The sequence below is a fragment of the Parasteatoda tepidariorum genome, chromosome 7, assembly GCF_982258835.1.
Source record: "Parasteatoda tepidariorum strain Cologne lab strain chromosome 7, Ptep-v5.0, whole genome shotgun sequence".
NCBI lineage: Eukaryota > Metazoa > Arthropoda > Arachnida > Araneae > Theridiidae > Parasteatoda > Parasteatoda tepidariorum.
Genome location: NC_141761.1, coordinates 8700982 through 8728616, shown reverse-complemented (window position 1 = coordinate 8728616; position 27635 = coordinate 8700982). Strand labels below are relative to the sequence as shown.

The 27635-nt window shown below is 25.8% G+C and overlaps 1 protein-coding gene and 2 long non-coding RNA genes across 9 annotated transcripts in view; 1 reads left to right on the top strand and 2 right to left on the bottom strand.

Annotated features, from left to right (window-relative positions):
- Nucleotides 1-27635, top strand: part of LOC107440777 (mitochondrial potassium channel ATP-binding subunit) — a 546992-nt gene that overhangs the window by 29831 nt on the left and 489526 nt on the right. For 3 of the 7 annotated variants that reach the window (XM_087167258.1, XM_087167257.1, XM_087167250.1), the window contains exons 8-9: nt 8031-8162; nt 9612-9741. Coding sequence is in view for 1 of the 7 variants with exons in the window: in XM_087167256.1 (XP_087023382.1) it covers nt 18262-18290 (29 nt within the window). In the remaining 6 variants the exon portion in view is untranslated. Of the gene's footprint in view, nt 1-8030; nt 8163-9611; nt 9742-15868; nt 16009-16028; nt 16125-17106; nt 17768-18218; nt 18291-27635 lie in introns of those variants that run through there. The other 4 variants (XR_015435251.1, XR_015435250.1, XM_087167256.1 and 1 more) reach the window with 4 other exon arrangements.
- Nucleotides 59-3830, bottom strand: LOC139425190 (uncharacterized). Its single transcript, XR_015435258.1, has 2 exons — nt 3769-3830; nt 59-293 (listed from the first exon to the last, which is right to left on the bottom strand). It is a non-coding gene; the product is annotated as an uncharacterized LOC139425190 (long non-coding RNA).
- LOC147806797 (uncharacterized) overlaps nt 21999-27635 on the bottom strand; it is a 494278-nt gene continuing 488641 nt past the window's right edge. Inside the window, exon 2 of the long non-coding RNA XR_015435260.1 lies at nt 21999-22460. This is a non-coding gene — a long non-coding RNA (uncharacterized LOC147806797). The remainder of the gene's footprint in view (nt 22461-27635) is intronic.

The following is a 27635-nucleotide window of genomic DNA, read 5'->3' as shown; positions in this document are numbered from 1 at the left end:
TGAAAAATACCAAAACCTGCTATGGTTAGTGCAAAGGCAAAAAGGATTCTAACCCATGAAGCGTCAACCACTGAGGAAATTTTATGTCAGCAATGAAATGGACAGAGCAGAAATCAAATTGAAATATTTCACATAATGGAAAATAGTTGACTTACAGATGAAACCTGGGAGGCTGTGGTCGGGCCAATCTGTATATTGGATGTGCCATAGAGGTCTCGGCTGGTATGAGATAATGAGAGAGAACTCGTTGTGTAGGTGGAAGATGATATGCTGAAGTTCCTTGTGATTTGGAACTAAAAAGAGATAGAAATAATGAAAAACAAACAGCACTGTAATATAATATTTCAAATTTTTAACAAATTAAACTAAACTAAAAATACCAATTTCCAAGAATTATTATATTAAATAAAATTGCATAAGTTAAGTTTAAAACTATTTTGCATAAGTATATTCCATAGTTTCACTTTTTTACTGTTAGTTGTTTTAAAATGTCATTACTTTATGAATTCTCAATTGGAATCGTTTCTTGCAAAGCAGAGAGAAGAGAAGATTTAGAATTCTGTTTATAAAATTGTAGTTTAATTAACATATTTTTTTAATGAAAGGGCAATATTTTTTTAATTTAATAGTTTTGCTAATTTAAAAACCAACTACAAAATAATACCTACATTACAAAATAAATAAATTTGTAGATGATCCCTCAGTACATTATAAAAAGTCTGTCCTTGATGAATTGTTAACTGAATTAAAATAATTTTTAATAAACTACATGCAGAGATCAAGTCAAATTTTCGAAACCACTGATCTTCATCATACAAGATTTGATTTCATCTTTTTTAAAAACATGGTAAAAATGAATATGACCCACAATTCTCTATTATGAAATTTCATGATAGGAAAATTTATTTACTTGCACTTAACCGATGGAGTCCTAGATTACTTTAGTAGAATTTGTGGAGGATCTCTCAGTTTAATATATAAAGTTTTTGCAGTTTCATAACTGTTAATTGCATAATATGAAATAAATCTGATAAAAAAATGGAATTGTACAGATTCGTGGAACATTGGCATGTCTGATGCTTAGCAGTCACGTGTAGAACAAGATCCTTTTGGTGGCGGTGATCGTTTTAAATTAATTAGTGGTGCAAGTGCAAGTAAAAATACGCTTAAAACTACTTATATCATTGTAATTTTAAGCATATTTTTGGTTGACATCTTAATTTGGATGTGATATAGCAATCTCAGAGAAATGAATAAAATTGTTCCCAATGAACAGTTAGGAGCACGGGAAGAGATCCAAGGTTTATCGAAAGATAACATAGCTAAAAATAAAGCCCACCTCCCATAATCAATATTCAATTTGAAATACTATGGTGATCGCCAAAATGACTGTTAGAATTAGTATAACCATGTAATTGAATCACATTTGTGGTAAGAAATAAAGAGTTATAAAGTAATTTTTTGTCTTTAATTTAGTGAATTAATGAGTCTACATTAGAAGTGAAATTAAAAGTTACATTGATCGATAAGAAAAGAATAAAATATTTTATATTCGTTTTTTGTAAATTGTAATAGAAATTCAATAATTGATTTAATTTAATAAAAATTCAATTAAGAATAGTTAAAAAAAATATAAGTTGAAGAAATCTTAAAGGCAAGGAAATATGTAATGCCTCTTCTGACATCCTCTTAAGACAATTACACTGGGAGGAATTGATAAGGAAACCAGTATCTCACTGTCTAAAGAACTGTATTTTAACGTAGTTTATTATTATTGAATAACAGTGTTTGAATAGTAAAGAGCATTTACACTGTAACTGTCGTTCAATTTAGTCTATTCGTGAAACACTTTCTACTTCATCAAAAAGTTTGAAAAAGTTAAATTTTTTCTTTGAGACATTTTCTGATTGAGTTTCTTGATTTTGAATTTACTATGTCAGGACGCTTCATCTAAACTAAATTTACACTCTTTCAGTCCTTCAAATTTATATACGTATATTTTATGTGAATTTTGTTTTTCTTTGGGATATGATTTCCACATGAATCCATGTTATTTTTTAAAAATTCTTTTTTATTCCTTTCTGTGTGAAACCATTGTTTCCAATCATATAACGTTTACAATTGTTTTTTTTTTTAAGTCACTTCCATCTTTTTCTTCTTCAAATTCCAATATCTTTAATATAATGTTATGGCATGCGAATTTCAGTAAGCTTTTTTTAACGTGCTTGATTTGTGTCAATTCCATCGCAAGTCTCCAGTCTTTTTTTGTTGTTGTTGCCATTAATGGTTTATTAGGCTATTTACAACTTGTGATGTTTTTAATATGATGTTATTAGGCCTCAAGAATTTTAAATTTGAGTTATCACTTTTTGATCATTTCTTAGCCGTTTCTAAGAGTCTTTTTCCTGTCTTTTTTAAAAAGTTTTTTTTTTTTAATATTTTAAATATGTTATGACACTATGCGAATTAGAGTAATAAATTTTTAACGAGCTTGATTCACCACAATTCTGCCGTAATTTTCCGCAGACTTTCTTTTTTGCAGCAGTTATCTATTGATTATACAAATTTTGATGTTCTTAATACAATGTTATTGAGACACATGAATTTCGAATTCGATTTAACACTTTTAAACACACTTAGTTCCCAACCATTGCAAACTTAATACACATAATTTTTCGAACACTTCCACAAAATTTTTAAATTTGGACGTTATTGCAATACCCAAATTGAGTCATCTCTTTCTGATGCATGCTTAATTTGGGGCAAATCTATCGTAAATCTAAGTGGGTTTGTTGATCATTTATTCGCTAATTATCTGTCATTTATTTTTTTAGCCATTTCTATGTTATTCCCCCTCTTTTCTTTTTAAAAAAAAACTTCTATATTTTTAATATGATTCTCAAATTTTAAACCTATTTCATCATACATACACGTCCTTTACTGATAGTTTTTCTGTAGTTATCCTCACGTTTTTGACTATTTCCAAATAGCTTTGCATAGACGTCAATGTTCTTAATACGATGTTATTACGACACACAACTTTCGAATTCAAGACATTTTTTCCCCTTTTTCTTTTAACTACTCAGTTTCCAACGATTCCGTCATACTTCTACATTGTATCCCGATCGTGTGTTTCGGTAGTTATTTATAGATTTCTGTCTATTTTTCTTTTGATTTAAATATTGTTATTGCGACACGCAAATTTCGAATTCGAACTTAAAAGAACTTTAAAAAGAAATTCTGTTACTCATTCAAAAAAAATCTTGAGTTTTTCTGGACTTTCATTAACCTTTTTAAAATCTGAGACTCTCGTGATTGGTACACACCGAGTTCTTTATATGTCAAAAAGGAGATTATTATTATCCCTATTTTTTTAAAATTACAGATTTTAAATAAAAAAGATTACTCTAAGAATATAGGATTAATTCAGAGAAAGTTAATCATTATTTACTAGAACAGAGTGATCAAAGAGCAAAAATACTTATCACTAAAATCAAATGGAAAGAAGATTTTTTTTCCAACCCAGATATTATATCACTTGGAGGAGTGAATTTATTATTAAATATTTTATTAAAAATGACTATGCAAAAGGAAATCAATGAAACAGATAAAAAGAACAAAAAATCTTTAAAAAATACTAAATATAATAAATAAATCTTTTCGGAACACCAAAAATGTAAGAACATTTTTAGATCCAAAAACTATAAATGATAGTGTTTGTTTATTTCATTACAAAAGTAGTATTAAAAGCACAACTTTTATACTTACCTCTCCAATTTGGAGCTTATTAACATCATCTTCGGGCCAATATGGAAAACACTTCTCACTCCCTTCTTCCTAAATATTTTAAACACATTTTATACCAGGAATTTTTTTATATACATAAACATAATTTTTTTTCATTCTACTATAGCTATAAAACTGAACAAATTTGTAACAGATAGATTATAATTTGTTTTGTCATCATTTTGTTTTCAAATTTTCAGGGGTCATTGTGAGCCCAAGTAAAAAATCCTGCAAATTTCTTGAGTAAAATCATTATTGACCCATTTCAAAAAATTAATGTCTTTAAAAATTTTAATCATTGATATTTTCAAAACATGAAATTCTAAATAAATTGTATGCAGCTAAATATAAATTCACTTTTGTCTATAATCACATTTATTATTCTACCAACAAATTTTTACAAATGAAAGAAATGCCAAGCATAAATTCTAGTTCTAATATTTTTAAATAAAATATACAAGAATTCTAAACATAAATGTGATCAATGATTTCTTTAAACTTTTGGATTTCCGGAAATCCGAATTTTTCTGGACCACAATCATCTCTGAATTTTATATAGTAATTAGGAATAATGAAACTAAAAATGACATCATTATTAAATAAACAAACTGTATAACTAAATAGTGCTTATAAAAAGTTTATTGATAAAAATTCTTGATTTAATTTATGTTTAAAGGAAATATGCTTTCAAAAATATTTTCAATACCAGATTTTTTCAAACTCTCTCTTTTTTAAAAAATTTCTTATAATTAATTTTTATAACAAATTTAATAAGTAAACTATGTTTTGAGTTTATTTAAGCCCTATATACTACTAAACAAGTTTCTTACTTGAACATCTGTTAGCATGACAATAACCATGACATGATCTTCCCATACCATTTGCCAGAAGCTGTATTGGGAAGAGGACCCTGGGCAGCTATATAGAAACTTTGCATGGATCCTATGGACACCTACCTTTACAAGTATTTCGATTTTAAAACTCTAGTCACAAGTTAATAATTAGTTATATATTTATGACAGTTTCAAGCTAAACGGGAGATAAAGTTAATAGTTATATGCTTGAGGATAAAATGTAAAAATTTTTGCTCTTTTCTTATGAAACAGCTATAATATGCAATTACTCAAATATATCCATAACTAAAAATTGTAAGCTTTTTATTCAACAACTAAAAATACAGCAAATTTTAATCAGGGAAAAATAAACATTTGGTAAATAGAGGTTTGTTAATCAGTGTTCAACTGTAACTACTTGACTGTCCTGGATAGTTTGTAATAAAATTTGCCTTATTAATTACATTTTACTTTGAATCATTATCTTGTTCTTAACTCTTTATTGATTATATCTAGTGTCTTTATTAAGGTTTATGAAAAATACCAAGTATGGTGTACAAAGCGGAGATTTCTGTATTGTGATCTGTGGCAGAATAATTGCCAAGTTTTGGCAACTTCCAGGCAGAGGCCCAGTGAGAACCTAAAAAAAACAAATTACAGAAAGGGATCAACTCAAAATGTATAACTCGCAGCCAACCCCGGGCACACTTTTACATGTTTTTTTCTTAAAAATTTGCAAATTTAAAATCCATTTGGCAATTGTAGTTGGCGGGACAAATCCCGATACGTAAATATCCCTTGTACAAAATGCTTTTTAACATCCTGTTATAAAGTTTTTTCATTTATGAAAACTTCTTTAAACTAATCCTTCGTTTTCATACATATTTTTTGTTGTCTAATATAGATAAATATGGGATTAATATTGCTGACTAGATTCAACATATTGAAGTTTTGCTATTCTGGAAAATTTAAACATGCCATGCAATTCAATTTAGTATTGATAATATATTCAATAAAGGAAAATATATATATATATATATATATATATATATATATATATATATATATATATATATATATATATATACATTCAATAGTATTAAGTATTGTTGTATAAATTAATTTGATATATAAAATTATTATTAAATTAATTTTGTCCATAGTTGTTTATGAAGGTTCATTTATAATTATTATGTTAATATTTATTGTGATATGGAAAGTTTAGCTTGCTTACAGGATATTGATATGTTGTAAAAGAGCTGGGCAGTGGGCAGTCGGTCATTGAGATATTTGACTTGAACTAAAATTTTCTTAAATCCTAAAAAAGTATTATGTACTAAGTAAACATTAATTACAAACTATATTTCTATTTTTTTTTTATTTACAATTAGGATTAAAGTTATTTCATATTTTGTTACATTATTAATTTTATTTTTTTATGCTAAATAATTTTAATTTAAATAATATTGTTTGTTAATTATTAAATGTAAGAAATTAATTTCTTGATAAGCTATAATTTAAGTAATTGTAATGTGAATTCAAGCAATATTTTTGTTTACATAATTATAATTATTTGCTAAATTTATTATCATAAGATTAAACATTTCTTTTCCCTCTTTGAACCAATTAGATCTGATTAAAGTTCCAAGAAAATACTGATTTTGATTAATTCTATTTTTTCTCACTTTTCTGTTTCTGCAAATTTAAAAAAAAAAATCTTTTTACTCATTCTTCTATAAAGAAACGAATGTCAATGCAATCTGAGTTATTTGGAAGCCTTTTATGTGCTGGTTTCATAACACCGCTTAATGTTTCTGTGGTTTGTTGTGCTAGTCCACATTCAAGATTAGTCAACTTGAATAGTTTAGAAAATTTACATCAAGGAGCCAAGTTTGATTGGCAGAAGTTTTATGCAATTATCAAGCGTGAAGTTTGGTATATTTTAATATTCTCTTTTACCGAATTTAGATTGTTAAATCAAATTTAGTTATTTTCAGTTATGGATTAAAGTATCTCACTAATTCAATGTTCTAGAAATCTCACAAATTGCATAAGTCTGTAAAATTTATTTACATGATTTTTTTAAAATTTTTTATTTTATTAAAAAAGTTTATATTAAATATGTGAAGGGAATTTTTTTAATATTTTTCAGTACATGAAAAGAGGATGAGTAAATGAAGGAATAACGAAATACATTTAGTTTTTTAAAAATCTTTGATTTTTTTTCCTACATAAAGCATTGCATACCCAATCCCAATATACCAGAAGTTTTTACAATTCTTTTAAGACCAAGTATTTGATACTGAAATAACACTTTCACAAACATCTGCTTTCCCAATATATTACATTGAACTGATACATTTTATATAATTATGAGGAATATTGATAAAAACAATTGTATTGACTGAGCCTTAGTATTCAGTGTGCCACAAAAAGACCGCCCTTAATAACTTTTGCTCTAATGATTGTATCTTGTATGACTTCTTAAAAATTCGATTTCTCAAGAACTATTCAATTGATTTTGCCCAAACTTTGTATTTTGCCAAGTGAAATTACATACTTTAAAATGACGTAAAAAATTGTATACCTTACCATTCAGAAATTTTTCGATATCCATTTAATAAAATAATAAATCTTTACATTTTTTTTCTCCATTGAATTATTTTTAGAGAAACGAATTATATAATTGTGTGCTAAATTTTTTCAATTGATCTGAGATATGGCAAAATACTCAAAAATTAAAATCAACATTAAGGGGTCGAAAGTTTGGATCTCTCTCCTGATCCAGGGTTGCCACAGGCGACTAAAATGCAACTATTTGCAACTATTTTGGGCATGAGGCGACTATGGCAACTTCTTTTGCCTGAAAAGGCTATAAAAGTAACTATTTTCAGAAAAAGGAGACTGTTGGGAGACTTTTCTGTACTCCTAGCGATTTTTTTAAAGCTTTAATTGGGTGGAAAATCTGCACCCCACAAGATCGTTTCTGAACACACTGAACTTTATTTTCTTAAAAAATAAAATGTTTTTAAAATTTTGAATTGCAAATTTGAGTCTTCACTTTTTAATTCGTTCAATTCCATTGTAAGTCTATTTCGTTTCTCGGTCGCCTTTTCAATGATTATTGCTATGAAATTCTGCATGATTTTTAAAAGAATTTTTTTTTTTTAATACGATAATGTGATGCGTGAATTTCAAATTTGAGCAATCACTTTTCATACACACACACATATATATATAAACATTTACGTTTAGATAAATATTATCACATGTGCCACCAACTTGACTGAATGGATCATGGTATATGAAAATTAAGTCATTAACAAAATTTTAGTCATATTTTTGATGATTTTTTGTTCTTATTTAGGCAACTATTTTCCTAGTTTTTGGCTTACTATTTTCATGTTTCAGGCTACTAAAAGCAACTATTTTGTTCATTTTTTTCTGTGGCAACCCTGTGATCAAACCATTGGGAATATATCACTCCTATTGCATCTTCCTCCTATATTTTAGATGTCAGAAATCTGAATCCGTCGAAAAAAGGTATGTTTATTCTGAGAAAGTACATTTTTGTGTTGCAACTTAAAATATCGTCTGCACTTATTAATTAGCATTATTTGAGGTCGCTCTCTCGAACTATTGAGAGTGAGTCCTAAAACGTGAAGATCCAATCATTAAATCAAAAGTTGTTCCGAGTGATCCGTTTTTTTTTGTTTTATTTTGCCACACTGCACATCTTTTATCCACTTACTCATTCAAATAACCAAATAAAAAATTCAATATTCTAAATTCGCTTGACTATTATAATGACATGTTTTGAGTTGTTAGTTTTGAAAAAAAAGTATTAAAAAAACTCTTTATTCTGTTTAATTTTTTAAATATTCTTACTCTGCTTTATTTTTTATTCTGCTTTTCGTAATAGTTATTTATTGGGTTTTCTTGTTTTTAATGTATGCATGTATACAAATTCCCATAACTGTTACAAATGTTGTTTTTGACACTTTAATAATTGCTTGTATTATTACTTGATTAAAAAACTTCATAGGCTTAAAATATACTGATCAAAAATAACAAACAACAAATTTCAAGCACTCAAAAATGGGTGCCCATTTTCAAGACTTTCTAGATGTGAATGAGAAGGAACAGAGGTGATTTGAAATGTAAAACATAATATTACATACGAAAATTGAATGCAATTTAAGTAAAACGTAAAGTTGTTTCCTTGACAACTGAAAATTTTATATATCAAATCACTTTCGTTTCTCCTCATTCAAATCTGGCAAGTCTTGAAAATAGGGGCCTATTTTTGAGCACTTGAAATAATGTTGGCTGTTATTCCCAACGTGTATATTTTTGAGGCGACTGAAGTTTTTTAATCGAGTAATATCTTACTGCTTCAATTTATTAGGATTATTTATTTAATACTTTTATTATTACTGTTCTGATTTTAATTTAAATTTCTTAAAAATAATGACAATATCAGCATTTTTGTATATTGCAAATTATCTCATAATTTAGTGACATAATAGGATTTTTATGTAATTCCTTCTCCACCTGACCCCACGCCAATGCCCTGGAGAGGAGATACATTTATTGGCAACAATTTCAATTGTTTTTAATGACATAATTAAAAGTTTCAAAATTTGTAACTTTATTTTGAATAATTTTTTTTACCACATTTAAAATATACGCTCTATCAACATTTGACTTATTCAAACTTTATATACATACTACAGTATTATAAATATATTATTATTTTATATTATCATTTCAGTTCCCTTTGCTTTCTAAAAATAACATACTTTGAGTCACAAATAACTTCTTTATGGCTCAGTATTTAAGCTATTATCAATATTAATTTAATAAGTTTTTTTTGTTGCTACTTTGTTACTGTATTTTGTAAAGGATATTTCTATAATTATGATTTTCATTTTTCCAAAATTTAAATATCTATAATAATTCATAAATTTTATTTGATTTTTTTTTTCTCAGAGTGCTCTTGTAGTTGCTATATTGAATATCCATATTCCAATTGCATTGGGTGCATTTCAATGAAGTTAGAAAATTAAACAGCACATTAGGAGTAGTCTATTTCAAGGACTTGCTAATTTAGCTCTATATGGTTTGATATTTTTTTTTTATTTGTACTGAAACTTTTTTATATGTTTAATTTTTGAAATTTTATTTTTATGGTGCTTATAATAAGAATTTGCTATTTTTTTTTTCAAATTTGTTAAAGGAAATATTGCAAATGCCTTATTTATTTTGTAATTTAAACTTAGAATTTGCAGAATATGAAAAGCTTTGGTTAATTACGCAGTTTCATGCATTTCTGAATAAATTTTATTAAGTTTCAACTGATTATTTGTGTTTATTTTTTTGTGATCAAGCTTGTTAAAATGCAATTGTTCTGCAAATGTTGTACTTATTTTATAATTGTAACTCAGTGTACAAAATATGAATTATGACAAAGGGCACGTTTCAGAATAATTGTATTATGTTTCATAATATCATTATTTATTTATTGTGATTAAATTTTTCAAAATGCTATAATATCAAAATAAATATTTCATTATATAATTTCAAAAATAGGAAATATTTTGATTGGTTTAAGGCAATGTTGATACATTCCAGAGTTATTCTTTTCTAAAAACGTGGAAAACAAACTATTTTATCTTCTTTTATTTTGTCAAAAATACTAAATCTGACTCTTTTATTAATAACTCAATTTCTAAAAATCAACAATTTCTCCTGATGAGTTTGCCATTTCAAAGCTTAGCAAAAAATATATTATTGTGTTTACTTAATTAAGTTAAGCAGCAATCATTCACAATAATTTTAAATGCTTGAAAATTTTATTCCAATATTTAAAAATAGTTTCCTTTCTTTTAGTATCCATGTATAATGGCACTAAAATTAAATTTTAAAAAATGAAGGGAAATTATTACTTTTATGTTCAATCAAATTAGTAATACAGACACTGTATTGTTTTTTTTTTCTCTTGTAAAAAGAAGTAAATTAAGGGGGTTCGGTACCTCCTATGTTGACAATATTAAAATGGCATACTTCGATGTACCTTTTTATAAAAAGTATCGTAGTTAGAGCTTTGAAATTTTTTTTGTGTATGTAATAGATATTCTAGATTATACTGAAGTGAACTTTTTTAAATTTAGTAAATTAAAATAAATTTAAAAAAAATAAATTACACAGCATGCCAGAAAATTTTAAAAGCTTCACATTTTCATCCGGAAATTTTGAATTTAAAAAAAAAATTAAGTTTCTCTAAAAAAACTGCTCACTTCAGCACAAACTACAGTACTAAAGGAACTTTTTAAATCAAAAATCAAAGTGTTGTGATCAATAGTTTTCAAGAAAAGGTACATCGAAGCAAAAAAAACATAGTTTTGAGTTATTTGCATTTAAAGCGTAAATATTAGAATACCAACGATATTTGAAATTTAAATTCAAAAATCATATTGTTTCTAAGTTATAAATCTCGTACTGTTTACATTTCAAACAAATTACTCTTAAATGTTTCTTTTATTTGACTGAAAAATAGGTTTTTATACTATACTCTCCTCACTTTTCGAGCGAATAAAAAGCCCTTAAAATGATCAAACTGAATGCGATAATTATAAAATTGTATAATTCATAAATCACCCATAAATTTTATTCATGAAAATTGATTATTCAAGTCTTTACCAGGATGTTTTGTTTAAATTTAAATGAGTTAAAAGTATTTTTGTTAAAAAAAATAACAATATTACAAAAAAAATCTAAGAAAATGCATATTTCAAGATAAACATTCTAAACACAGAAATAATTAACAAAGAACTGTAAATAAGAATTTACTTCAAAATTAGAAATATTATGTAAAGAACATTTAAACAAAAAATCAAAATGATGTAACTAGAAATTAGGGAGGAAAAAAAATCCGGTCCAAGTTAAATTCGAATAATGTAAACGAAATTCCTAATCTATGCCGGTAATGACAGCTTCAAAACAATCCTGGTCCATAAGCAATGTTTTTTTTTTGCATTTCAGTACTTTATTTTCTTTTCTTTTACGTAAGTAAACAAAAACGTGATGAAGAATAAGAAAAAAACGTAAAAATAATGATCTAATAACAGTATAATAAAAGAACAAAACAAAAATAGACTTAACAAATCAAACTAATGTAAATCTCAGTTTTATATTCAAAATTCTCGAAAATCGCATGGAAATAAAGAAGTGGGCGTGGCATGGGTGTTTTCGGTTTGTTTACATTTTTTAAATTAAGTTTAAGTGCACTTCTAGGTGGATTTCAAACAAAAGCAAAATATCGTTAGAAAGCTAATAGTTTCTAGTTTAATTATTGATCAAAATCTCAAATTCGATTTTTTGAAAGTTTTTAGGTACTGAACCCCCTTAAAATCGAACTAAACATTCTAATAATGATCTGAATTGAAGTGATGCTAATGTTTTAAGAAAAATTATTAAAAATAATCCTTTTATTTAAATTCTTCAATTTTAAATTTAATTTAAGGCTTAATTTTGTTGCTTATATTGGGCGAATTTTTTTTGCCTTTTATTTAGTGGAAAAGTAGAGAATTTGTGTATGATTTTATTCGAGCAGTTAAAGTTTTAATGTTATAAATCTAATTTTCTTGTAGATTTAACAAAAGTTTAACTTTTTGGAACTCAATTAGTTGACAATGTCTTGAAAAAGGGAAATGAAATTTTAATGCACCAGTTTATTTGGTGTTTTCAGAGTGGAAACTATTTTTAAAGAACTGAAAATATTAAAATAACATCAATATATTGTGTTAATTGCCCTATTATATGTACAAATTAAAATGTGAAATATTTATATTGTTCAAAATCTAAGTTTTAAAATATTTTATTTTAATTAATACTTATTTTTCTTTTTTACTTTTTGGGCAAAATCAGAATGATGTTGCTAAATTAATGTGTTTGTACATTACATAATTCAACAATTGCTAATTTTCATATTTGCATAACATGTAATTTTACATCCCCAAAAATTTATTTCTGGTTCTTAAGATCTTCAATAAATAGGAAAAATAAAATAGATCTCATGATTATAACTAACTTTCCCACATTAATAAATATAGTGCAAATGCAATACTGCATACACGTAAAAGTTCTGACAAAATACTGCAATGTTATATTTTTCTTAGCTTGTTGAAATTTCATTATAGTTTCAAATAGCTGATAAACTGAAAAACAGATATTTTGTCAGCAGAAAATCACATTTTACTTTATTCAGAATTATTTTGGTTATTGTAAATAACCTGAAAGCTTACGCAAATATGCAAAAAAATATGCACAATTGGAACTAGTAGATTCTATTATTATTTTAAAATAAATATAATTTTATATAAAGTTGTGGCCTTTATAAATTATTTTATATTATAAGTGAATATTACTTTTTTATAAATTAATAACCAGAATCTTTAAGTAGTGATTAAAATACATTGAATTTTTATTTATTAGGTATTGTGTTGGGTGTTTTGTTGAGGCAATACTTAGTACAATTGCTATTGTCTTGTGTAAATTATATTAAAATCTCAATAATCTGATATTTACAGAAATTATTCTTCTCTAAATGAAACTAATTATATAAAAAAAATTGACAGAAAAACCAAAAATTAAAAAATGAAAGACATTTATTTATCTGCTTTTGTTTTGTACTTACCATGCATTTATCATAGTTGAATTAAACTTAAAAAAAAAAAAATCCAGGTTTAGCAATATATTTTACTTAATTTGATAAATTGTTTATAATTTTTTAAGCAATTCTGAGCTGCATTTTTATATATGTTTTTTATTATGACTATCATTTTGTGCTTCTATAACCATATTTTAAAAATACACTAAGAGTAAGAATAGGTTGGTCATTAATATGCATGCTGCTTCAGTAATCAGATCAGTAATTGTAGGAAGGATTTCACATGAAAATTTAGTAGAGAGAGGAAATCTTTTGATTTACAACGTAACTAAGTTAGGAGAATTTTTTTAAGGTCCTTGAAAGTCTTTTTTCTTTGTATAGAATGAATTTTTCTACAATAACAGGTTGATTCATATTTATTGCAGCTTACCTAATCAAATGGAAAACTTGCTTGTAAATATAATTGAAAGTTTACTTGAATATTTTCTAGTCTTAAAAAATGAACTAGGTTAAAAAATAATACCAGATACAGGGCCCTCACTAAGCATTCATTACCTCACTAAATGCAATAAAATTGTAAATTCGGCAAACCAAATAGTGTTTTGGTAAAAGTATTGGCGAACAATTTTTTCTGCCTAAATATATATATATATATATATCTTCCTTGATGTTGAAAAGTGCATCAAAATGAATTTTTCTAAACAAATCTTGTATTTTTTTTATTTAATTACATTTATTTTCCTTAGATATGTTGCATAACTAATTAGAGCTATATTGCTTGAAACTTTTTATTTGAAATGAAATATATTAATTTAAAAGATAGTCGGAATAAATAAAAATATCATATGCTGCTTCAGGTTTATCTTTATATTACTGCTCCAGTCTAAGAAGCTATCAAAAATTTACCCAAACATATTCTTATTTTTCCCCCTCAAGGACAATAAAACATTTTTGATCCTATCCCCAATTCATTGTTCATTTATTCCTACTCAACTGTAAAATGACTTTTCAATTGAATTTGCATTTTTAAGGAAGTTCAATTTATAGTAACAATTTATATAGTTCAATTTATAGTAGTTATTATTTGTATTTTAACTTAGTTTTCCATGGGGAAAAAAATTAATCATTAAAAATTGTTAAAGTTTGCTTTTGGCTAAGACTTTTGAAATTTGGCTAACACTTTTGATATTTGGATAATTTACTGGCTGGTAATTTGATATTCTTAGTGCAGGCCTTAGAGATAGTATTATTTACTTAGCAATAATAGGGTATACCATAAATGTTAGGATATTTAGTATTAATTTCATTAGTGAGTAATAATTAAACTATCACTTTTTAAGTTCTTTGATAAGACATCAAATTTCTTTTATTTGCTGTGATGTTGGATAATTGAGATTTAAAATTGAACTTATGATATTTAGATTGGATCTTAAATTATTACTGACTATTAGGTTATGAAGTTATACTGTAGTAATACTTGCTGCTGATACACAATTGGTTTGCCGGTTGTAACTGTCTTGCAGAATAAAAAAAAGTTTATCTTCTGAAGAGATGAAAGTCACAACCCTGTTCTGTTCATCAATGATGTTTGCATCTTTTTTTATATGCCTCAAACAATGCTTGATATGGATTATGCCATTCTCTAACAGCTTTGATCACATTCGCTACCTTTATTTTATTCCACCTGTAATATGAATTGAGCAGACACCAGTGCTTCTCATTCTTTTTAGAGTATGAAAGACAAATTTTTCGTTCTTTTTTCCTCTCTGGAAAATTTCAAAGGTCTGTACTTTTTTGTATAAAGATTTTGAATATGTTTTCAAACATCATCCATTTTGATTGTCAAATGTAGATTGCATGTAGTCACAAGAAAGTTCACACTTTATGTGAACTTAAGAGAATTTTCATGTAAAGAATTGGTGAGTATAAAGCAATGCAAAAATTAGGGACACCTACTCTGATACACCGTGTATAGTAGATCCTTATTCTTATAAATTCCATTCTTCAATTGCTGCAATCTGAGACACACTCATTATTAACATTAACTTCTTGCATAAAAATGTCCTATGGCAACAAGAAAACTAAAAGCATCTAGATAATGACTTCAAAATTATGTGTATATATTTAAGGGCATTCTGTTAACAAAGAATGATTGAATTCTTTTATGTTTATTAAAACAATGCATTTTTGAATAAAATAACTATGCTAGATAGTTGCAGTTATTTTTTAATCAAGCATGCATTTAGATTTCTTGTAATTGATTTTAAAAAAAAGTTAGTATCTATCAGTTTATATATGTTATGTATGATTTAATATGATGCTGAAAATATATCTCTTTGTCTGATACATGATTAGTTTTTTCATTATTAAAATTTTAATAGGGAGTTTATTTTTCTGTTTGGAAAGAATTCACTTAATTCTAAGAATCCTAATTTAGAAATTTTTTTTTTCAGATTCAATTATCTCATGAAAATTTCATTTTTATGTGAAAGTCTTGAAAAAGTGTTTAAATATTTTTTGTTGCTAATTTATTTGTTTATGAATATCGCTTTTAGTTACAGATATTTTTTTATTACAGATTCATTGCTCATCTGTCCTTTATTATTTGGGCAGTTCATTCCTGGTTTAGCTGCAGGTGGAAGAATTTTTCAAGTAACCAAGTTTTATCTGACATTTATTTAGATGTGAATGTATTCAGAAACTAAATACTATTTTAAAGTGCATGAATTTATCTCCAGAGATACCTTTGAAAGGAGTGAAAATAATTGAGCTTTCTGGAGAAGTTCAATTTTGTGATGTTACTTTTAGATATCCATCAAGACCTAATCAGGTTAATCTGGTCACTTTTAAAATTAAACTATTTTATTTCAAGCTCTTTGAAATATGAATATCTATTGTAGTATTGTCATTTATGGTGGTTTTTAAAATATATCATTCTTAATATTTAATATTGAACTTTTTAAAATTAATGTATTGTAGATCATACTAAATTCTCCTTTTTTTCAAAATTGATATTTGGTTTCCATTTATTTATTGTTTTGTGGACAGTTATGAATTTAAAGTAAATAGTTAAAAAAATATTCCTGGTTGTTACAACTCATTGTAACATATACTACAATGCTGTGAAAACAAAATTGAAGTGTTGTAATATATGTTAAAATGAGTTGTGGTTGTTACAACTCATTGTAACATATACTACAATGCTGTGAAAACAAAATTGAAGTGTTGTAATATATGTTAAAATGAGTTGTAACACTGGTCTTTTATTTTCTTCTTTACTTTGTTACTTTCATTATTCATATTTTCTTGTAGATTCTATTCATTTATACTAAAAAATAGCATTTTTCATAAGAAATTTGCTGAAATTATCTTTCAAATAACAAAGAGTTGTAAAAGAATTTTTTCTTACCAGAGAAAGTAGTTTGATACATTCTATTTGCGCATAAACGAAAATTTAAAATGCGATTTTTGAATTATTGTGTTATTTTTGTCTTATTGAAGTATTTATTATGTTTTAATAAATTAAAACATATCAAGATTCATTTTAGCTTACTGCATTAGTTTCAACATTAAAAAACTAAATTTGATGTATTCCTTTAAAAAAATAAGAATATTTGTTTTTGTTTTTTTTAGAATTTAAAATTAAAAGGAAACTGATTTATATAATTCCATGATATTTCTTCTATAAATTTAAGTAAAGAAATTGATCATTTTTGGTAATAAATAGTCTAATGGAAAAAATTCTTATTTATTGTATTAAATTTTTTTATCTAGTAATTTTATTGATGGTTTATTGATTATAGTAGATTAAAAGCAATAATTTTATTTTTAACATATCCATTATAGGCTGTTTTGTTACAATTTGAATACACTGTTGTCATTAATATTTAAGTTAGCCATTTGTTTTGGATCAAAATCTCAAGTAATTTTCCCAAAATTTAATGCTGGTTGACTAAATCTGGGTCTGCAAAAAGTTATAGTATTAAGGATAAGTTTCTAAAAGGGTTCTTGAAATTGAAATAGAAAGCAAAGTTTTATAAAAAAATCTGTCAAATTGAGTTTATTTGGAAAATGAAATTTTTTTTCAGAAATGTGAAATTATGTGGATATTCAACAGTTGTAAATTATGAAGTTTTCTACATTTTTTCATAATTTATAGAGTCCTTTTTATAAATATATTATTGCTAGATTACTAATTCTTTCATTTGTAAGTTTTGTGAATGGGTATTGTGTTAAATAGTCTATTTCATATTTGTTATTACTACTCTTTCAAATAAAAAATTATTCTAAACTATTTAGCTAAAATAAAATATGACAGAATTAGTGACAGAATATTTTACAGATAGTCAATACCCTTTCTTCTTACAGTGTTTCTTTACAATTATTGAAAATAACTTCTGTTTCAAAAGTTGCCTTCCCTTTTAGTAAAAGGAAAGATGGATAGCTTGTCCAATTTTACATCTTGACAATTCATATTGTAAGTTATACGTAATATGCATAAATATGTTATTGCTAGCTTATCAGTTTTTTAATTTGAAAGCAGATACTTCATTCAAAGTTAAATTGTTATTGTCTTAAATAGTTCATTTAAAGTTTGTTAAGTTACTACTCTATCAATTAAAGATTTCCTTTGGTTTACTTGACTTCTTTAAAAATTATGACTGAAGATGCTAAGTATTCAAAATTCCAGGCTGTGTAAATTGGTTAAAAAGTAGTTATTTTCTAACATTTAAACTTCAGTTTTCATTGGTTATTTATTTTTACTATGGAAAATTTTTTCAATGTTTCATATGTTTATTTCTAGTGCAACTTTAATAATTTGAGTTTAAATTGATTTATACGTGACTTTAAATTTTGTACTGATTTAAAATATTTCTTTTTGTATTGTAATTATTGTATATTTTCTCAATTGTGATGTTTTATTTTAGGAGCTAGTTTTATTTGCTACTTCAATTATGGAAAATATAAGATATGGAAAACCTGATGCTACAGATGATGAGGTAAATAATCTCAAAGAATAATTTATTTATGTATATAAGGTGAATAATCATAATTGTGTAGAAAATTACACTTTTAAAGATGAATCGATAATTTGAAAAATTTTGAATATTAAATTAGTATTACGTTTATTATGAGTATTACGTTTATACTAATTAAAATAATATGAATCAAAGTTGATAAAATATTTAAATTTTGTTTTTACTTTTATCTCAAAAGAAAATTTAATGTTTTCTTTTTTAATTATGTTCGTATTAATATTTTGAATAAAATAATATAGGATTTAAATTTTTTGAAAATGTTGCATTTTTTAAAATTGTAATGTTTAAGTTGATTGTAGTACTCAAATATTTATCTGCTGCTCCTTTTATTCCTTCCTACAAGGCTAATTTACTTTATTAAAATAAAATTCTAATACAATTTTTTGGGCCAATTTAAAAGATATTAAAAATTATTTAAAATAGTTGAAATGAATCTTAGGCTAAATCCCATTGGGGTGCCATTATAGGCATTACATACCTCCTAGCATTTGAAATTTCTTCAATTCCGTATTTTTTAATCCCTGTTAAATTGAATTAAACTAATTTAATTTGTTTCACTTTTTAAAAAAAGCAAATTTTTTTAAATTCATTTCTTAACAATTAGTGTAACTGCTAACTTTTTAATTTAATGCAAGTAATTAGAAAACTCATTAATTCAGTGTCATAACTAATCAAATATCAAAATATATTTGAAAAATTTTTTGATGCTACTTTCTTCCTCTAATCACAAAAATGTGTCGGCTACAGGGTCAAGTTAAATTGTAATGGTCTTTCTGATGAAGTTGTAGCCCGATTATTTAAAAATTTCACATTATTAATACAGGGTTGACTTTAGTTTTGGCTCTATTATCTATTGATAATTTGCCAAATTTTTGATCTCTTTCAATCTTCCCATGCACGTAAGCATCCATTAGAAGCTATTCATTCTCTGGATATTTGATTATCTTGAGGTTAGAACTTGGGATTTTTCAAAAGCCGATGGCTCCTCAGTTAGACCATTGAAATTGTCTTAGATAAATATTGATGTTCAAAAATATTTGATAAATATTTGTTATATATATTAGATAAATATTTGTTTCAAAAATTTTAAATTTATCTTAAAAATTTTAATTTTCTGGAAAAAAGCATTACCTCTTGTGTATTATAAGTTTCTTTTTGTTTTGTTTGGATATTAGACAACTAATATAACTACATTTCAAAGAAAATTTTCAAAATTATTTTCAATTCAATACTTAGATATTTGAAGAAACTACAAGAAGTGAGCTAAATTCTACCCACACATGAATGAATGTGTGTAAAATTTATTATTCCATTAAAATTTATAATGCATGTTATCAAATTTCAAGTTTGCTGGAGAAATGAAGTTACCAAAGCAGCAGTAGCTATGCAACATAAATTTTTATTTTCATCTTTTTCTACAGCATTTAAATTTTTCAAAATACTGTTTATGATCTTAAAATGGAATTGTGTGGGAAACAATTTTCAATATTTCTTTCATTTTAAAAGAAGTTAGTCTTCCTTTGAAGGTAATCCTTCTTAGTTAGCTCAGTTATTTATTTTTTTCCAAAATATAATTACTATAAAAATAAAAAGATATTCAGAAATAATATTATAAAACATTTTTAGTATCATTTTATCATGTACCATTTTAAGAATAAATATATATAAGGTAGTTCAGATATGGATTTTTCTTTGAAAAATTGTCAAAAAATTAAGTTAGTTAAAGAAAGAATCTCTTATTAACAAAGCTTTACTTTCAGTGATCTGAATTTTCAGACAAAATAATTTTTTTTTAATTTATATACATTTTAAACAATTTATTATCTATTTATGTTAATTTATTGTGTTCATTTCTGTAGATTGGAAATCATAGTAGTTTGTCGAAAAAGAAAGGTCTTTATTGGAATTTAGTGAAGCAACAATATAAAGAAGAAGTGTGATTTAAATCAAAGTTTTGTGTGTAGTAAATTATTTATATCATCATATTTATTACATTTTTGTAAATTGCATAATATATATTAGTTTTCCTAAAAATTACATTTAAAGTATCTTTGGGAGAAGGTCTTATGTGATATAAAAAGTTTGCAGAATTGTTTTAGAAAATTGGATTTTTTTTCCATAAAAAAATAAAATAAGTAAATAAATACAACTACTTTTCATTAAGCTAATGATTTTATTAACACCTTAATCAGAGCTAAAGGCTTTAAAGTTGTAAATGTTTTATAGCATAACCTTTCTATAAGATATTTAAATTGTTTGTGTTTGTTTGGCAGTCAAAGAACTAGTTAATTTCATAATCTCTGTTTATTTTTCAGAAGCTACTTTTGGTGAAAATTATTTTTTTAAATGTTAAATGCTAGTTGAAATGTTTAATGATCCCACTAGCATTGACAACAAAACTTAAATTTAATATTTATGTAGCAAAAAATTTATTCAATTAAAATCTATTTTGTAGTTTGTAGCTGCAGGAGCGCATAATACATACAAAATTTTATCCTTTGTATTTTCATATTGAATAACAGATGTTTCGAAAGTTGGCCTTGAAATATCAGCATGGAGCATAAATATTTAATTCTCATTAATTCATGGTACAATTTAAAGAAATGAGTTTAAGTTTATCAATAAAATTTTTATTTCTGTGTCTTGCTCTTAAGTGCACTTGTGAATGTACTTTTAAATTTCAGAGAAAATTTTGATTTTGAGGGCTCTTGTAGAATAATTTATCATGTTTGTTTTATATATTACAAAACTGTATTAGGGAGAAAAATAATTGGCTCATTTAAGAAAATACAGAATAATGCAAATGAAAGGAAACAAAAGGCATTAAAATCAAATTTTTTATTTGTATTTTAATGGTGAAAAAATACTAATTTTTCAAAATTTGTCTTGGAAGTATTCTGTATGTATGTAACACGTGAATACGTTCTGTAAAATGTAACTTTTCTAAAACGAATCTTTCCTATTCAAAAAAAATTTCCTTTTACAAATGAGCAAAAGCATTTTCACAACAGTTCATTGTGGGCCAGGGGGTCATGGGTGTTAAGGATCCACAATTTTGTGACCAGCGGCCTGATTGTGTCAATATGGTCAATATTGTGTGCTGGCCGACCTTTACTTCCCATACAAGCTGGTTTCCATCAAAGCTGGGGGGACCTAAAACCGCCATTGGGGATTAATCCCCAGTTCTTAACATTGACAGTTCAGTGCCTGAGCCATCAACATGTAAATAATAACAAGAAAAAATTTGTCATTAATTGTCTCTCATATTTTTTAAGTACTTTAATGAAGTGTAATAAATTGCTGACAATTCTAATTTGAAATTAATTTAAAGGCATTTTTTATGCAAAATACAATATTCTATTTCCTTATCAACAATAATCTTTATTGGATTTTGTTTCTAGTGAAATGTTCTCTGAAAATAAGTCACTGGCAGTCAAGAACTTATAATTAATTGTTAGATTTTTTTAAAAGCCAATGAGCTAATTGTTTTTTCTCACAATTGTAAAAAAAAATTTTAATTTGATTGTTTAAAATTTTATTATTGATTAAAATTATTTTTGCTGGATACAAAAACTTTTTGAACTATAATTATTTATGTACTTTGGGATTAGCCTGTTGATCATTTTCACCAAACCCAATATTAACACCAAAAATTAGCTTCTGCACCTGTAACCCCAAATTTTATCACATTTGCTGCGTAATCCTTGACTACCCTAGTTAGTTTGTTGAAATATACTGTTTTTTTCTTTTCTTACTCCGCTGCAAAATGATTCGAATTTAGGATTTATCTAGCACCGAAGAAAGTCAAGTAGCATATTTTCAATTCGTTGAATTCAATGTGTAATTTTAAAAAAAATTGATGTTTCTACTTTGTTCTGATTCCTTCTAATGCCCTTTTTTTTATTTTTTATTTTTCCACTTACATTTTTTGTTGTTATCATTTTATTATTATTATTTGATAAATTTAATGTGTTTAGAATATTTATTTTGGAAATTGCTTTTCAGTATGATCGCTCCACAAGACTTACGCATTTTCGCTAGCATTGACTGGTCGACGGGATAATCCCTACGCAAAAGGCCTCGAAGCTTTTGAAACAATGAAGAACTTTCTGCATTCACATGAAAGTGAATCTATTTAAAATCTTGTAAAAATAATTGCTTGTGTTGAGAGTGTTTGAACAGCTAAGATTTTCGAATTATTTAACTATCTAAATGAATGCTTTTATTCATCTTTCTATTGTTTATATGTTGTATTGCAAATGTTTTTACAGTAAATACATAAATTTTTTAATTGAATTTTTTTTCTTATTGTAAATTTATTAATTTGTTTTCAAATTCATTACTTGAAATTTTATGTTGACCCTCCTTTGTTGTTTTCTCCTATTTTTTCATTCACAATGAAAACTACAACAATCAAGATCAAGGGTCAACTATAATTACTATTAGTTAGAATGCACTCTTGATATCAGATTTGTAACTGCCAAAAAATATTGGTGAAATTATTTTTTCATATTGCTGGAAACACTTTTTATACTTCAATTTTCCTCTAGAGATTTTAAATCACTTAAAAATATTTTTTTACTTTCATGCATATCTCCATTTTGAAGTAACATGCCTTCTCACTTAGACTGTTCACTTCCATTTAACTGTCATGACTTAGACGCTAGTTGCCATAACTCTCGTTATGTCTGAATGAATGCTATGTTCTACCTATCCAGCACAGTTATTTATTTTTTGGGGCTATTCATGAAATTTTTTGAGCACATTTTGTAAACCAGGTCAGTTTGGTCAGTAAAGAACCCATTGAAATTTAAAACACTTTGATATTTTGTCAAAAAGGTTGCATTTCTTGTATGATATGATTAAAAATCTGGTTTATTTATAATCAAACTATTGATGTTGTGCTGTTGATTTTTTTTTTAATATATATTTAAAGAGCTGTTTTAAAAATTTGTTTAAATATTTTAATTACCAATGTTTGAATATCTATACTAAATATTTTTGTTCAAACTTTTCCTTGTATATTTATGTATAAAAATTAAAGCATGTTATTTTTGTAGAATTAATATTTTTTATATGCATTCCTTTTTCATTACTTTAATTTTAAAACCTGAAAAGAATTAATCAGATTAATGCCGCCATATAAGCGTCGTGACACTTTTACTTATTGGGCCCAATACCATGCACACGGTGGAAAAAAACATATTTTTTCATACTTATTGTTTATTTATTTAGTTATACAAAGTTATAGTTAAAAAATGAATATATATTTATTATTGAAATTTTCCCATGAAATGTGTTTCGAAGCTTACAATTTAATGGTAAGATTTAACTTACTAGATAATGACTTTAAAAAGCAGTATTAATTAAATATTCACCAACGAATCATAGCAAGTATTCACATTAAACTCCATTTTTAAAATGTAATATGTTATTTATTATTTGTTGTTGTTTTAATCAATTAAAATATATTTCAAAGTTTTGATCAATCAGCAGTAACTCTATCACACATTAACTTAGTAAACATTAGGAAGCAAAAATATTTATAGAAAAAAATGCTATGCACTAGTTACATGAAGTGACTATTGTGATGAAGCAAGTAGATGGTTGGCAGGCTTGTGTAAATATACTACATTTGAAATATTATTAGCAATAGTCTATAAATAAAAGGGATAAAACAAAAATCAAAAACATGTTGAATGAAGATGTTTAAAATTACGATTGCACATCTTTAATAATAAGTTATTTATTTAGAGCGGTGATGGCTCAGGGGATAGAGCTTTCACCTTCCAATGAAGGAAACCAGGTTCGAATCCCTGACAATATGAATTCCGCATCCGGCTTGCACCGACCACCATGCTGACGTGAATTATCCTCAGTGGTAGACGGTTCATGGGTTATAGTCCCCTTGCCATCAGTGTAACCGTGGGAGGTTCTCACGGTCTTCCTTTCCTTGTAAAGCAAATGCGGGTTTGCTCCATCAAAAAGTCCTCCACAAAAGCAAATTTTTCCCAATACTCGATCCAGGAGTTCCCTTGTCTTCTGAATTAAGTTCAAAATGACAAGGCTACGGCAATGAACATTAATAGTCGAAAACCCGAAAATTGGGTGGGCTTTTCAACTACGGTTATAAAATAAAAAAAAATGAGTTATTTAAAAAATGTATTGTAAATTAATGAGAGAAAAACCTTAAGAGGGTGTGAACTTTATTTTTAAAAGTGTTACTCTAGCCTCTTTCATTTTTATATTCCTTCAGTATTAAAAAGCAATCCCAGAATTCACATTGACCGAATTTATAACTGATGTGTTTATTTTTGATTAGTATTTAATAATTTTTATTAAATTTATGATGCTAGTCAAGAAGTTTTAATTACACGAGTAATGGATTGTTATTTTTTATACTAAAATTCATAGAATGAGAATAATTTTTTTGGTACTTTATGATTAAATTCATCTATTTTATTTATTATTTTAACAAAATTACTGTCACCTAAAAGAATAAAACAGTTGAATTTACTTAATTTACTTGGGCCTAGTGAATTTCTATTGGCAACTTGATTGCCTGCGCTGGAGGAATGGAAAAGTACTTTCTTTTAGGGATAATTTTTTATTTAATAGTGTAAAGCATTTTCAATGTTGCTAATACAAATGCAATAACTAACTAAAATTGCCTTTGTGACAAACTATTAATAAGCATTGTGCTTATATTACTACTTAACTTTTTAGGTACTACACTACTAAGTACGAAGGTATATACTACTTATTTAAAATTTCTTTAGATACTGTAAAATCTTATTTTATAAACCCTGTGGATCGATAAGAATACATCTTCTATGATTAAAAAATTATTATTATATCTAATAATATATGTTGACAGTAATTTGTGAGTTTTGAGATCATGTACTATAATCACGTAATTATCACGTACTATATGTATAGAAAAAGAGCAAAGGGATGAATGATGAATATTTTCGATTGTGATTTAGTATCATTTCTAAATATTGAAGACATCTGATTATGAAAAATATGCGCTGTTAACAAAACCATGAATTCCAGAAAAATATGTATATATTCTTCTGGAATCCATGTTTTTTTTTAACAGCGTATATTTTTCATTACAGATCTGTGTTCAATATTTAGAAATTAACTTTAATTCCCCTTCGAGAATATTTTCATCACTCATCCACTATTTCTTTATTGCACAAATTTAAATTATCTGAATTTTTATCAGGAATTTCAGTTTCTGATTTTTCATCCTCATTAGCTTTGACTCTCCTAATGTAATCAATAATGATTCTATCGCTTTTTACCTCAAACTCATAATTTTTATCCATCAAATTCAATGTTTGCTTTAGGAACGCAAATAAATGAAGACCTTCCCAGCTTAAAGTACAACATGAATAAATTATATTTATACTGTCAAAATTTATTAATTATCTTACAAATTTTAATTTAAAAATTTTGTGTTAAATCATCTGGTTATCATCTCGAATATCCAAAATTTTCTAAATTATTAAAAAATGTGTGTAATGCTTTAAAATTTATTGATTCCAATCAATGTTGGGCCACCACAAAGCTGATGTAAAATATCCTCTGCTGTAATGGACAGATTGTTGGATCCCTTTTCTTGTCAGATTAACCGTGGGAGGTTTTCATCTCCATAAAGTACAAATGCGAGTTAGTTCCTTCAAAAAGACCTCCAAAGGCAAATTTCTTCCCATATGATCCAGATTGCATCCAGGAGTTCCCTTGTCTTCTGGATTGGGTTCAAAATCACGACTGCAGAGCTGAACATTGGTAGTCTTAAACTCAAAATTGGGTCTGCTGTTCAATGACGGTTTTAAAATAAAATGAAAATGGATCCAAGTCTGTTTAAAGTAGAAAAGAAATTTTGTTTTTATTTTATCAATATAAATATTTTGGTACAAACTTTCTACATAGTATTGTTTTATACGATTTCTAGAATAATTTTAGTTTTAAAATTTTAAACTTTAAATAAAGTATTATGAAAAAAATTTATTATTTTTTTAAAAAAAAAATCGTTTTATATGGAAATTTCTAAAATATTACAGTTAATAAATTGAAATAAACATTTTACTCTAGCACATCATTGTTTTTAAAAAAACAAACATTTAAAGTCAAAATTTTTTAAGACATTTCATTGATTGCCTTGCATAAAGGTTGTTCTCGACTAATGCTAATATGCAAAAAATATATACTTGTTATTTATACAAAATTTAAGATATCAAAATATTTGCATATCAAAATTAATATATAAATTAAGAGTTTATGATTGTTAATTTATGGTTTTCATTAAAATATGATTATATAATCTTGTAGAATGAAGACTCATTTATTGAAAACTCTTCATCTTGTTGTAAGTTGTGATCAAAACATTTATTAATGTTTCAGATTGTATTATGAAATGAAAAACACTTTTTCTGAATAAATATTAATTTTGTTTTAAATTATGAAGTATTAATAATTTGTTCATAATTAAATTATATCATTAATTTTGACACATTTTGGTTTATTCAAAATGAGTGAATAATAAGTCAATGCAAGTATGAAGATTTAAGGAGTTAAATTTCTACAAGAGTAACAATTTGTTTTTTAATCATTCTACATTTTTAAATTGTATCAGAACTGGTGTCATGAGGATTATTCCTTTTGATATATATCCAATAACGTAACAGTAAAAAAATATTTTTTAATATTTAAAACAGTTATGGAAAATATTAAGAATCCTCAAAATATAGAAATATGCTCTAATAGAGGAAAGACCAGCCTAACGCACCGGCTCCTCTTCTCTTAATTCTTTAATCGTGTTATAGATTAACTCGCCCTCTAGAGGTGAGCCAATCACTACCCCCCCCCTCCCAACCAAGATTGAAATATTACCTTTATTTTCAATCTGATATATAAGATCAAAATAAACTCTAAATATTTCGATGAAATAGCTTGTAATTATCCACATGAAAATCACAATTATCCACTATTAAAATAACCTTACCAAATATTAAAATGAAAATAGTGTATAAAATTAAAGAAATGTAAATATATGTAAAAGGAAATACTACAAGTTTTACAATTTTCGTGGAAACTACATAAAACTGGAAATTCTTATTAAATAATTCTTATTAAAATATATTAATAAATTTACCATTATATTAATATATTTTAATCATGAACCAAAATTAATGTATTTAAATTAGTAAAAATAATGTTTACGAATACCTTGATGAAAAACAAATTGATGTTCTTTAAGCACTAAAATTGTTCATTATGTACAGCTAAAAAAAATAA